Source organism: Neodiprion fabricii, chromosome 4 (genome assembly GCF_021155785.1).
Source record: "Neodiprion fabricii isolate iyNeoFabr1 chromosome 4, iyNeoFabr1.1, whole genome shotgun sequence".
Classification (NCBI taxonomy): domain Eukaryota; kingdom Metazoa; phylum Arthropoda; class Insecta; order Hymenoptera; family Diprionidae; genus Neodiprion; species Neodiprion fabricii.
The window spans coordinates 31,322,670-31,337,747 of record NC_060242.1 but is presented as its reverse complement, the minus strand read 5'-3'; the positions used below and the strand labels follow the sequence as shown (position 1 = coordinate 31,337,747).

The following is a 15,078-nucleotide window of genomic DNA, read 5'->3' as shown; positions in this document are numbered from 1 at the left end:
GAACCAGGCCCACGGGAATCGGGTTGTTTCCATTGACAGAGATTGACGGTTCCTGAAGGCGAAATCCAATAAATCGCGTAGCGCAGGCAATAAAATAGAAATATAAAGAATGACCCTCCATATTTCATGATATACAATTCGCCCGTTGCCTAGAGAGTCAAAAATGCTTTCTAATATGATAATACTTCATGTATATGTATATGTATCTATATGCCAACTCGCAGAGACTGCGTGTTCCGAGCCGCAGTCTTAGGATTGTTAGGCTGGTTGGTAGCATGCAAATGATATCTTCCAGTCGATGTTGCTCACCAGTAGCGATCAACTCAGTATTCGTATCTCGTGCGTATTTCGCATTCGTTGTGGCTTTTTATGTCGTTTCTGATTTCGATTTACTGGAGCCAAAGTATTAGGTAGGTAGCAATTACACCCTTTCTGAATATCCAAGCTAGCTAAGTTATACTGCAAAGAATTCATTTATCGTTTAATGCAGATGGCCTGCTGTTGAAATTTAAGAAATAAAAATTAGCCGTCGATCTCTTTGACCATCGTCCAACGATCGTCGTTCAGTTTTAAAAATGATCAAAATCTTACCCACTGTGTACCGGTTTCATTACATATACCTGACGGTATAATCAATATTACAATCATACGAATACCTTTTTAATATTCTGAACGTAATAGATAAGTTCTAATTGTAAGTCGCGGTTCCGAGTGGCTGGGTTGTCTCCTCGATTTACATGAAACTATGAAGCGATTTTTATTACGCAAAATTCTTTTGCTCCGCGGTAGCAGTCGACTGGGCAATATTTCACGCCAGGTCAGGTTTCGCTTTGGGCTTACCCGCATGCTTTCAACTCTGTCCTGCTCCTGACCTGTTTGCAACATATATCAGATTTCGCAAAAGAGAGAATACAGTGGCGAAAAAAAATACAATAAGAGGCAATCGGAGTCTCAAGAGATCCTGCGATTCGTTCCTTGCGGTTCTTGACGTTACTTGCTCTATTGAGTTTTCCATTATTTATTTTTTATCTCTTAACTAGCAACCTTTTCTCGGAATACTTTGATCACGTACCTAACTACGAAGATATAATAAGATTTTGTACACGGAAAAAGGATTTCTATAGATTTATACCCACCTTGCGCGTTCCCTGTGTGAGATACAATGCAATAGAGAAAATAATAAGAAATAGAATGTGAATACTTAATAAGCAATTACCACCAATGTTTGCGTAACGGATGTAATAACGATCTTAATAGCCTAAAGTAAATTACATCGCGTATAAGATTGGTAGAGTGGTACCACGGTTGTAATTGGTATCAACGCGTGGCAAACAAATATGTGCTCTAGAGTTGTTGAAAAAGGGGGGACCAGAAGCGGTTCAATTGAGAGTAAGGCTTTTTCAATCCATTATATTACAAAGCCGTTCATCTCGCGACGATTCTCCAAGCTGCAGCGTATATAAGTTTCGACTTCTCAAATGAAATAAAATTATTGAAAGAATTTCCAATTCCCCTTTCACTTTATATGAACATAACTAAATCCTTTATTAGATAGTATCGTCTAATTTTATACCAATTATTGGCTAAGTGGAAAAAATTCGACTTTCGTATTGTCCGTAAGAAAAGAAAAAGAAAAAATAGAAACCCGCGGTTGAGTTTGAAGTTTTTCAACGCGTTATTCAACGAAGTTTAGTCACCTTTGTCGATGGTTTTACAATACCTCCGAAACGAACCCGTCCAAAGTATTCATCAAACTCGTCTGCGTTTAATCTCACGCGTTTAAGTCGCTCCCGTAATTCTGGTAGTTTTCGAGGGAGCGGTATTTCATCCTCACCGTTCGCAATCTCCGTCCCAATACGGTCACGAATTCTTCGGTTGGTTCCAGACTGCATTTATGTACCTGGTGTCAGCCGGTTTTTGCCGTGGTGTTATAAGCCGCACATGTTGAGCCTCGGGACAATTGGATCGGAACGAGGCAACTCGTGCCTCGTTGAGAAACACCGGAGCGCAGAGCGGATACTTGATCATAGACCAGCTTGCATAGAGTCGGCGGACACCGGTCGACCTTGAGGTCTTTCGTATTGACCAGTCTCAGGTAAACGTCGCTTCGTGATCCGAATGCGCGTCGGTACTGGAGCGGCGGCTTCTACTCGAAACGGAGCAGCACGTGCGCACCACGAGACCTGAAGTTCAACCTTCCGCAGAGAGAACTGAACCTAACGTGTACCTGATGGCTCTGCAACTAAACTGCTTCGCACAACTGTACGCCACGGATCGCTGACCCCCGTGCTGAATGAGACCTAACAATTGCTTCGCCACCCCGTGATATGCGATTATATTCCGACGCCTTGCGAGCAGACACTTCGAGTGACATGACACACGGTGCATTCGCCATCGATGCGTTGTACAAGTTACTTCACACCGAGTTTTCAGACACCTTTCATGAGGTGAGGACCTCATGCGTGATGGTCCGATGAACACGGAAGACTTGATTAGATATGGAAAATATCGCATTCGCGCACAAGTGCAGGAGGTACAAGCTAACCAAAGCTCACATTCGTGCAAGTGGTCAAATGTGTCAAACGCGTTACTTTGTATCCCCTGTGGTGAACGTAAGAACGGGTTTCCACCTGGTTTTCTGATTGGGGAAACGAGTTTACTCCATCCCACGTTACGGATTCCTTAGACGGCAAGGTACACCGAGATGATCGTGCTCTGATATTATACCTACGTTCTATTTCAACGTTACTACATACATCTCTGTCGAGTTCGTTCACATCCAGTACCTGTGACAGGAAAAGTCGTCTCTACATTAATTTTAATCTTTAGACATGAGATTTTTTAAAGATATGTGCTCGAATGATTTTCTAACGATTCAAACATGGTCACGGTTTATTTCTATCGTGCGGCACATGATGTGACTAAATATGTGAACCTCCGGTTGCTCCGATTGTTAGTAGGCAGAAAAATATTGCTCTTGGTTCAGTTAATGAAAGATGAAAGAGATAGAGATATCGTATAAGTAAAGTGAAATATACTCTAATGGATGTTTCTGCAGAGTTACGAAGTCTCGGTGACTTTAGAGTTTGGAGTCGAGAGTTCAGACTATAACTATACCGACTTGCGGACACACGTGTTCCAGTGACCACGCGTGGGGTCAAACCACTTCTGTATATACCAATCAACCGGCGACTCGTGCCATTCTCGTTATGCGAGCTATAATTTCTTTACGTTTATCCCCCGCACAGTCTAGGTTTAATAATACTTTTCATTTAGTTTTAATAACCGATCCCCTACCCGCGGAGGATATAACGAATGCGTTTTAATTCCCTACGGAGTACAGTATGCCGCTGACCATGGGAACGATGACACAAACCCACCGTAGAAGTATAAGCTGCTCCCTGCGGTGATCGCGTGATTTGCAAGTTGCGGAAGTACGTATGCAGACACTGCCTTTTAAATGTAGATCGAGTGACGGGCGTTACGCGTGCGTTGTTCAGAGATGAGATCAGTGCCGTGCTCGACCGTTTTAAAGTGGTCGAACGGTGCCGAATTACTGCTCCGCATTGCCGCTTGCACAATTTGGGTTAAATGTCCCCGTCGGGGGATCCCCACCGCCCCGTGACAAGGTATGTTATTATAACCGCAAGAAGAACCGCCATCCATGCAACTCTTTCTGCTACGCGCGTATCTCGATGGATGTATAGGTACCGGTATCGGTAGTATGTGTATGTAGTACGTGTCTACAATCGAGTCTTCACGATTTTAGGGAAGATCGCAAACTATTTCTTCGTTACTGCGTGTCTTGAATTTTCGACTCGAACTAATATGTGGTTAGAATTACGATTTTTCATCATGGTTTTATTCGCTCGTTCGGTGGCGAAGTAAACCTTACAAAAAATGAGAAGAAAAAGATGAACAGACTCGTCTTCTTGATACCAACGGTGTTGCCGTATTGAGGCATCCACCTTAATGGTAATTATCAACCCATGTATACGAAGGTCCATTGGTATTTTTACTATTGTTAGATATTTGATGAAGTTTCCTAAGGAGTGCTGGTCTCATCAATTCCATACGCTCTGAATGTACACCCATTATTATCGTTACTCAACCAGTATGTAATATTCATTCGTTCGTTTTGCCGAATCAATTTTCGTAACGGGTTATGCACTTAATGCGCTCTACTTCTGTGGGATAATCTTCACCGCTCTTTATCCCTGAATCTAGACTTACATCAGACAAAACGAACTGTTTGGCTGTAGAAAATCTGTCGATGTTATACGGATATCGTTACAGTAACGATCAATTTATTCAGCCATAGAAGTCAGCTTTGACACAAGATGACTCCCTTCTGACGTTCAAATATAACATTACAGCCTCACATTTGCTCATAATATTATCGACGTTATATCGCCATTCAATTTCAATCGCGGTACAAGTGACGGAGAAGCGACTCGATCGATCTCTTCAATGTTCTCATCACTCGACATAGCCGGTTTGCTCGATGGAAAAGAAGTTCCTGGTTCTCTTTTGAAACGCTGACCTAAATTCACCTGGAGCTAGGGCTGCAGGCGGATGCTGTGTTGGTGGTCTCATCGTGTGAGCTGGCCAGCCTACCTATATGAAAAGTGTGTGAAAGGTGTGGTGGACAGAGTACAATGCCCGGGAGATGGAAACAGTTGGACGATGGAGGAACAATAGATTAATTACCTACGGGAGCAGCTCTCCATCTAAAAAAGACAAAATAATGCGAAGAACGGACCTATCTAACGATACCCGACTCTCCCCACAAATTCACCTGGCAATTACGCCGCTTCACGAACTGTCTCTCGTATGAAGAGGGTAAATTAATCTTCGAACAGTTTCATTTCGGAGAAATTAACACACTCTTTGCGAATGACGCAACCTATTCTCGCGTCAGTAGAAGTAAAGGAGTCGAAGCCACGCCTCTAGCAAGGAGTCGGACTAAAAACTTGAAACTTGAGACCTGAGACGTGATAATTCATCCATGGAGGAATCGGCTCGTGAAATGTTTACCAATCAGAAGCAGGAGATAGCTTGAAGTCGCGGAGGTTACGGATGACTGCCTTGACGAAATTTTCTTTAAAGGTAGAAAAGTGCCGTTCGTACCGAACAAGCAGTCAGGACGGCGATTTCTTTTCCCCTCGGGTATTTCAATGGGTTCGTCAACTCGCCCTACCGGTCTTGACAATCACGCGTCATTTTCGGGCAGGTCTCGCGCGCTTTAGGATGTCGCATCGGGTCAAGGTCCTCGAACAGAGTAGTTTCTTGTCTAGAAATTCTTTGAACGCACGGATCGTGGCACCAATTAAACAAAATCTTGTACCTCGAAGTCGCGATAGCATAAGCACGTACCCGTTTCCTGTCGTTCCCAAGTTCTAACGCACCGCGAGCAGCGTGTTTGTCGAGTAGCTCTATTGGTTCTCGTTTGTCGTTTCTATCCTCCACTTTCATTGTACGTATACTGACTGGTATCTGCAGACTAGAAGGAGCCTGGCACTGTGCGCTGTTCTCATCAGCTCTCTTACCTAATCGGAGATAGGACGTTTATTGTGCTATGGATCGGTACAAGAGGCTCACGCGATATGGCAATTAATTACCACTGGTCCTATAACAGCGCTGGCAAAGTGTATAACGCAACGCAATATATTAACTGAATACCATAAAACTGGGTGTAGAGTAATGATTAGAGTCCAGAAATGAATCGAACTCGATTAGCCTTTTTGACGACTTTTTTTAACGTCAAATGATTATCTTTTTGCTCGTACGCCCGTATTAGTGTCAACACCGCGTGATCGATTACCCTAGAGATGCCACTGCGTCTCTCAATACGTCCTTGTATAAAGTCGTTTCATTTTCTTCGCAGTCATCTGCATCCACGCCTTGCTTCTACGCTTACCTAGGACCGTCCGTATACCTGAAACGGACGCAGGAATGGAAAATTTCGTAACTTGTCTCTCGTCTTTAACTTCGGACTACCTTCGAGTCATTGAGTTCAGGTTTAGGGGCCCGTCACGTTGTCACCGGAATTACTTGAGTATCCTCTTGGATACCTGGGTAAGATAGTCCGGGTCCTCTGCGTGTCCCTGCGTGTATAACTTGAGCACAACGTTCGGCCGCAGTTTATCTTGTCGGTGGGACGAGGATTAGCCGAGAAGCGTCTACGCGCACTCTGGACGCTGACAGTAGACCCAACAGATCGCAATCCAGGCTTTGTATTTCCGGCTCCGGAACAGGTATTCACTATTCATTCACTGAGTGATTGCTTCCTTACGCTCAAGCGGCCGAGTCTCTGTTTCTAAGCTTATTAGAAATTCAACCGTACGTGGGTCTTTTGAAGGCCCTCAAAGGGCCCAAAGAGACTCAACGTGCTGCCCGTATATTCTCCGCAAGGTTTACTGCGGCGAACTCACTTTATAACTGCCGGTCTTTGAAGTAATGAATTGCCTCTGATTTCTATTCTCCACGCTGTATTGGTATTATTTTATCACCTAATCTTGCCGCTCCTTAGATGAAACAACTCTTCGATTATATTGCTTCGTGGATTGATAAGCGATCGATAAAATTGTTCTCCTATTGGTAGCTACCCGTAACCCGGTTACGTACTGGATATTATTAGCCTCGGCCAAGGCTGTAGCAGCGACACTGACAGCTCGGTAACACGAACCAGGATGAAACAAGACGTGCGTATACATACTCACAAGTATACCGACGACACAAACTCATCGATACGGCAGCATCTCGACTAGTCTGGGGAAAAAGTTGACGCGATAGAAAAAGGCGCCGGTGGATTGAGAGCAATATCCTCTGTTGTAGGGTACGACTGCGGTTGCAACTTCCAACTTGAGATATACGATCGTATCCGTACAGCCTTGATACTTGGAATCGAAACGACCGTAAAGTTTGTCCGATGCAAAAGAATGACTTCATTGCGGTGGCGACATAACTGTTGTTACTCTGAATGCAGGTGTGTAATAGAGCTTTACGATACTATTCCTTTGGTAGTTCTTTCGGTTCGTGATGAACGTCTTTCCTTTACAGCATATAGAAAAGCTGGCGAGTTAGTCATTTCGTTTCTACGATGTCTCGTAAAAATTTTACAGATTGATGATTTCACATGGTCTAGTAAATACGTTGAGAAAGAAACGTACATCTGTCGAAAGTCCGCCTATACCTATATAAGATGCTCACGTTCCTCGCAGCCGGCTCTTCGAAAAATGTGCACAGAGGCACGAGAACGTTTTGCTCGATGCTTCTTCTAGGAAGGGCTGTAAGACAAGTAATTTCCAGATGTTAGAATTTACTACGTGACATTAGAAAGGCATTTGTAAATCACGATTTCAGCCTCGCTTTGCGTCTCGTCTCCTCTTCTCATTCGTATAGGATGGAAATAAAAGTATCTACAGTTGCAAAACTAACCAGCTGTAAGAAGAATCGCTTGTCGATCTATCCCCGCTTTGCCTACGAGCAATCGATAATAATTAATAGCGGGATACGAGAAGACGAGGGAAGATGCAGCGCAGTGAAAGGATAACATCGCGTTAGAACATATCCTATGGGTGAAAATCGAAGTTATCAATTACATCTTGTTTACCTATGTTTCGCCATTAGCGAGCGGTGAAAACGTACCAGTGGATACTTAATTCCGATGTTGCGAATCAACGCAAGATCGACGATGATACCGACTCGATGGCTCGTGCAATAACCCTACGTTTCGTGTAACCGCAAAGGTTGGCATTTTGCATGTGCGGAGATTTCATAACCCGCGCGTTCTCCGGACGTCTGCATGGGTTCGTGCGACCTTGCGTGGAGCAGACTCGACTGACAACGAGTCGAACAAGTGTCACTGGCCGTCGTGACGTGGTGTGGTTTTATAATCCGATCGAAGGGGAACCGCGCGGATCAGAAGAAGAATTTTCAGGGTATCACGCTCCGCCAGCTAAACCAATCTAATCGACCGTAACGCAAACACGATTCCGGATTAAACCTGGTGTTTGTACGCTGCTCCTGTTGCCCCGGTGGCACCGCCCCGAAGAGCTCCTGACGCGATAATTACGTGCCACTCAGGACTGTGTTTTCACTTTCACGAACCCGCCGCAATTCATCATTAGCCTACTACGCCAGCAGCTGATACGAACCATGCGAGACTTAGCTGTGCATCTTGACCTGCACTCGGGGCTAAGTAACGGACAATAACGTACGATCGTAAAATGTGCAGCGCCAACTACCGAGGCATTCTTCGATCGTTTTCACGCACTGCTGCAGAGATCAGGTTGCCACGATTCCTATAAATCTTTCATCTCCGGTGCACGTTGGTATGCACGCTCGGCATAAATATCTGAAATTCTGTTTTATTAGTTTCCTTTCCCGTACCTTTGCCCCGCTCTATGCCCTGCAGTTTGTACGTAGCAGGTTTGTTATTTTCGATACTTTTACTCCGGCTGTACACTTTTTAATGAGTGTTTTTTCACGTCGAGATGTTTCTTCAGCGCTGCGAGTGTATTCCTGTACTAGGAAGCGGCAACGGCGGTTAGAAAAACATTCTCTTGTGTCGATTAGACGCAGTTAGTAGTGAGTTTAAAAAAGATAAACTTTCCTCGAAAATGGGGAGTACAGAAAAATTGTACGGAGTTCGAAATGAAAATTTTCTTTACGTCTTTACAGACGGCTTTCCGTCGTCGAATATTCGGCATACTCTTCGTTATCAAATGAAAGTGTTAACCCACGCTTAAGGCTGTTGGTTTATGGATCGCCCATGTGTATGGACATTCGGTGTTGCGCCAGAAGCACATGGCGCCTGCAGCCGTTACATAGACTTTCGATCATTTCTCTGCTACGTGCTAGCGAAGCGCTGTGAAATCAGGAGGAAGCCAGTTTCTTGTTAGCGGCAACGTGAAATCCCTCATCTCCAGACTGATTCAAACCCTTATTATAATCAACCGAGAGCAGAGACGCTCCGCAGAACCGGACAGCAGTAAACCTTGCGTCGTAGGTGGTGCAACAGATGAACGCAGACGAAGAAGGCTGATGATTTGAAACACACCATCGGAGCCAACGACCCCGCTCGGACTTATACTGTGTTATATTTATGCAGCTCGGCCTAGCGTGGGATGAGTTACACTCATGCAGCTACACCGAGGCGAAACTGTTTACAGAGGCCACGTGTGATAAGTCCCATCACGGGACGTGCGGGCCTTACGTTGATCAGTTTTCAAGCTTTCACCGCCCGACTTACCGGTAACAGAGTCCAAAGCTTTGGAGAACACCATTCGGTGACATGAAATTTAAAGGAGGGCATGTAAGGTCACTTTTCATCCCATTTTTCACTCCACGTGACGTCAGTGTGACGAAGTGGAAGCGTTACTCGATCAATTCTGTACCTTGACATTCGAATGTGTAATGATTCACGTGGAACGAATAAGTGTATTTTTTAGCCAAGCCCTTTTTCGTATCCCACGAAGAATGTCGTCAATGGATATTTTCAACTTCACATCGCGGATGACCAGTTCCAACTGTGGCCAAGTTCATTCACGAATAGACATTTCTTTTTTCTGACTTCCGCAATTAGGCCTTGAATCTCGTTGACTTTGACATCGTTGGTTCATTACTGCTAGTTTACAGAACTTGAAAGCGTTGAAAGCGGTATCTGAGCGGAGGTGAGCCTCGCGGCGTCCCACGCTTGCGTAGTCGGAGCTCATTCATCGAAGCTTAAAGAGTCGTTGACTTTATCCTCCTGCATAGTAAAAACAAACGACGGTCGCGAGTGCGTAGGCTTGCGTCGTCTGCTCGCATCGACGTGACGTGGGTACGTACCTACACACACCTCGTACGTCGATTCGACACCCTCTTGCACTCGGCGCTTAAGCCTTTACGGCACACCTCCGACTCTCAGTTACTCGTTGTGCAATCAAACCTAAGTGTAGGTCTCTACATGCGATACTATGTATTCGTTTCATTCGCGTGATTCAGGGTGTTATCAGGAAAAGTTGAGTTAATTTCACTCTCGAGCTATGGTAATTACGACGGATAAGCTGCAGGTGAAAAATAAGCACCGAACTGCATGTATGTTGGAACTTGAACCTTTCCCAAAGATTCTAGCTAATCCTCGATAATCTCACGATAAAAGCGATCGATATGCCTATTCTTGGTCATTATCGTTAGTTCGAAGTAGGAAAGTACGTTTCTAGTTGATACCGTTTGGTACGGTTTTCTAATGTGCTTTGTTCTACATGAGCGTTGTACGATTATTCACGTGAATCTTTCCGAAATCGGTATAGAAGTAAGTCCGCACTGCAGTGTATGGCGAATGACTTGCCGAAGACACGGTCGTGAGAGTGTAACAATGGAACAAGACGGACTTCTGTGTATCCCATGCAATACGTTTAACCGTCCGTCGGAAAAATATCGATTTTAGGCTCGTCACTCACTCGGTACTTTTGTACCTCCATAAAAAGGGCAAGTTGTCCTTCGCCGCGGCGTTTCGTTCTTTTTCTCTTTTCGAAAATTGCCGCAGAAACACAGATTCTTCAGCTTACGGACCGTAATTCACGTATATAAGAAAAAGCACCGTGGTGATAATGCTTCTTCAGCGGTATTCGACGCACGAGCCTTGATTTGTTACACCTGGAATTTTAGTTGAGTAGAACTTGTAGAAATTAATTGCCCTTCGCACGTGTTATACTGATTTTTCGTTTATACCATTCCTACAATTAGTGGATTACGTACTCGCCCTTGCGGATTTTGTACCAAAGCACTTGTTGCGCCGGATGATGAACGATCGCGGAAAAGGGTTGAGGGTTGGAATCTCAAGTGGCTCGGCGTCGCAGCGCCGGCTCGAAGCCACGTGCGAACTCTTCGAATCCGTGGCTGCAAAAATGGCTTATACAATTCTTGATGCTGCGCACGCGTCGCGGATGAACACGATTGACGAGAAGGTCGGCGTGGGAACTCGCGAAGACTGCGACTGATCCAGGCTAACCCAACCTGACCTAACCCACTCGACCTCGCTTCAACCCGGTTTTCACCCCTCTGGTGACGCGCGGCGAACTGCAGCCGATAAAAGCCGATAATTCACTTTAACGGGAGGCAACTTCCGCCCCGGAAGATGTTCCCAAATTAAATAGAATTACGGTGACATCCTTGAATCCCCAATTTTCTCCGCCGAAGTCGTTACGCTGGAATTATTTTTACCCCCGTTATTACACCATGTTGAGATTCCCATAGGCGCGACCAAATGGACAGGCACAGTCCGATCTTGGAGGTGACGACTCAATTTTAGCCCGTATTTCTCGTTCAGTCGTACCTTTCTACATATTTATAGACTGATTAGTTAGGCATAAGCGCACAGTGAGTAAATGCAATCCGTTGAGAATCGTTCGAAATACGACTTTGACTTCATCACGAGAGTTGTTGAGAAGTTTAAACGAAGTACATTCGGTGATGTGGTGTTATGTAAATAACCTACCTATAAAATCGAATACCTTGTACACAGGAGGTTGCAAATTTCAATTTTTCATGACTCGTAATGAGACATCGAAGACGATCCTTAAGCTTATACCTGGCTTACGTTTGACTTGTAGGTTTTGCAACGGGACATCGAAGCCCATGGACGAATTGTTAATTCGGTGGTGAAGTTGAGTGAGCGAGTCGCCCTGAGCGCCCAACAAAATCAAAAGGATCAACAGCCACAGCAACAGCTACAGCAACAGCAATCAGGCCAGGCGCTACGTGTGGCAAACTCTCTCGAACGTCGCTGGCACCTCTTGTTCCTTCGTGCCTTGGAGTGGCAGTGCCACATCGAGGCTCTCGCTGCACGCATATGCAACAAGGTAAGTTTCAAACTCGTGTTGAATTTTAGCTTTTATCAAAATTCCGGTACAGATGCAATCCCGCAATTTAAGATTTGTAAAAAGTTTATCGACAGTAAAAATAGACGAAGTGATAATAGATAATTTATTTAGATTCATATGTTTTGAACAGAAAGTATGGTTAAAACACTTGACTCGTACGCTTTCTGTAGCAAATACTGAACTCGTTGCGATTCATCTGCTTAGAACAAATGTCAGATAATATTTATACATTATTATGCATAGCTCATACTGAGATTAGTCGATGCGAAAACTGGGCAAAATTATTCGTGCTCTATCCAGTAGTTATCTTAGATTTTCAGGGATACAGGCATTCGCTCTCAACTTTTGTCAAGTCGCTATATCTAGCAACGAAATAAAAAAAAAATGTCTGTTAATTGCTTACCTTTTCAAATTTGAGTTATTTGTAAATAAATAATGAAGAGAAAATCATGAATCACAGCGTGGTTCTTTTTTTTCTCACAGCACGAGTGACAAAACGACCAGTGGTACTTACGGCAATTAAATAGATACGCTCATACATTATTCATTCGCCTACCGGCCGAATGCACGACACCTGCTGAGAAACGAGAGTAAGCTAAATGTAGTTTTCATCTCCGATTGTCAAGAAAACGAGTCCTGCCTGTACTTGACCAGTGCAAACCTGTCTAATTATCTTAGGTCGTTAATATCGACGAGTTACGAGGCTTCAAAATGAATCTTCGTTTTGTTTGACATGTTTCCCCATGGCATATGTGTAGTATATGGGTACTTACAGTGGTTGACAACATTTCATTCCCAATGACCTATCTGGTCTTGCGTTACGACAAAGCTAATGCGGTATAAGAGGATAAATATCGAGATCAGTTACGCGTCATTAACCGTCGGGAGGGTCAATGGGTCGATAATGCATGGCTGAAGTGAAACGGGTAAAAAATTATTATCCACGTTCCCTACGGGGACGGAGAAATATCCTGACGGGTACAATCCGGTGGCAGGATCACGCAGACAGCCATTCGTGTATCTCGAGATTGAGATTCTTGAGTCTGTATCGAAACCTCTGTATGCACGCACATCTACAGGTCTAACTCGGGAATTAGTTTATTGCAGCCAGTCTTACCCGAGCAACGTGACGATCCGTATCGGATCGGCGGTTGTACGATCAGGTCACGTGACTCGCGTAGGTAAGAAGTCGTAATTTCATCGGGTCCAAGTTTAGTACTCGTAGAAATATACATGTATTTCCCGTTAAAAACTGAAACGTTAATTCTTGTACCCGTAACGCAGCAGCAGCAGCGGGATTGCGACTTCGTCGTGGGGTGAAAGTGTCTTATGTATAATAACAATAGTGCTGTAGGTAAAAATTGAACAAATTACGAAACTAGAGATATGATTAAGGCTCTATATACCCGGTCCTCACGACCGCTAACAACCGCTAACGACCGACTGGTCGGCAGCTGCCTGGCTGCCCGATGCAACGCGGTGTACTTGTGCGGCGAAAGTGCTCGTAGGACTGCTGGAACTAATAGAACAGTTTGGAACCCCTTTATACATTTTCTAGACGCGATCAAGTTCCACGAGCTTTGGCCGTTATACGTTATAATTATGTCTATAAAGCAAGTTATATCGCTATGGTAATTAGAGGGAAATTCTTCATGACGTTTCGAGACGTTCAAGGATCACGACTATCCGTCCGTTCTGTTGCGCGTTAGTGGTAAAACTAGACTCCCCTGAGAGTAGCTCGATGTTTCTACAGGTTCTATGTATTACCTGCGAGTACACAGAGGCAGAGAAAGTTTCCGTGAAGCGGAATTCCAACCTTGCCACTACCGGGCAACACAATTTTAAATCGATGCTCCGAAATTTTCTGTCGTAGGTATACATGGAGCTTCGGTTAGACAGCTGGTGTAATCTTTCACCGAATCTACCCTTTCATATCTCCGGGTAATATTATGATAATCCATAAAAATATTTTCGTATTCCGTGATGCCGTGATAAGTTATCTGTACCCTAGCAGCCATGCTTACACAAATACCTACACCGAGTGGCATTACAGGCATTTACGACAGAAGCCAAAGCGATGCGCCGCGCACAAACTTCGGCCTCTTAAAGCTTTAATCTCTTGCCTTTTTTCTTTTTAATCTTTTTTGAGTGAAAACTTGTTTCGAAAAATCTCATTCTTGAGATAACGAATCACGATCATCAAACCGAAAACTCCCGTAACACTCCAATTATTCAGGTAATCGGTGTCAGTCATTGTTCGCAGATCGATGAATACCATTTAAAAATCTCCAACACCTTGTAGCGAATACGATAACTCGTCGATTCACATGTGCGATGTCATATACATATAATGTTGGGCTCCAAAAATACTCGGACCGTGCATTCACGGGTATGAAATTCTTGCTTCGAGTACACAGTCAACAAAGCTGTGGACCAACGAATCGAGTCCCAGGGGTCCGGCTGTTACCCGGACGTCAGGTAGACGTCAGCGACACCGTCGGGTAATATCGGCCTCTGGCGAACTCAGCGACCCACCTACACGGGCTCAGGGTGCCTGTACCGGCGGTAATCACCCGATGCAGTGACTCATCGGCATCGACCGGTTACTCGAACGGGTTACGGCGAGGGAGGCTAACAACTTCTGAAATTCAACTTCACGTGCCCCGAGCGTGAGTGCGTGCATCAACACGCCCTGGGCTTTGGTGATTAACATCGCGAGGTCGTTCCTCACGGACTCAACGGTATCCCCGGAAAGGATCCTCCTCCGGCTGCCGCCGCCGAAGATATCGGCTTAATGATACCTTCTTGGTCCGGGTCGCCAGGATCGAGGACCCCGAGGCCCTGAGACGCGGGGCTGTAACTTTGGCGAACCGGCGAACATCGTTTGCCGCTCTTCGAGCTCATCTCACTGACCCCGAGACCCCGGGCTTTGTTCGTATTTTCGCCGGGCCGATTCCGACCGTGCATCGTACGTTAAGTTAGGTCCAGTTTTAAGCCCTGGGAATCCGGTACTCCCCCGAGAGTTGTGCCGTGTATTTTAAACTCGCGAGAAGGAAAATTACGTACAATTTCATACCGATTATAGGTGTATTGTGTATGAATGTTCGCGATTAAAATTTGTAATAATTTCTCAGCCTTGCGGTAAAAATTAATTTCTTAACCCTGTAAACCCGTTGTTCCCGACAACGAAACTGGACGAAGAAACATA

General features: G+C 44.8%; 1 protein-coding gene across 1 annotated transcript in view; it reads left to right on the top strand.

Annotated features, from left to right (window-relative positions):
- The window catches only part of LOC124180719, a 115,621-nt gene that overhangs the window by 57,116 nt on the left and 43,427 nt on the right, over positions 1 to 15,078 (top strand). Inside the window, exon 9 of the mRNA XM_046566465.1 lies at positions 11,601 to 11,849. Within this exon, the coding sequence (XP_046422421.1) occupies positions 11,601 to 11,849 (249 nt within the window). The remainder of the gene's footprint in view (positions 1 to 11,600; positions 11,850 to 15,078) is intronic.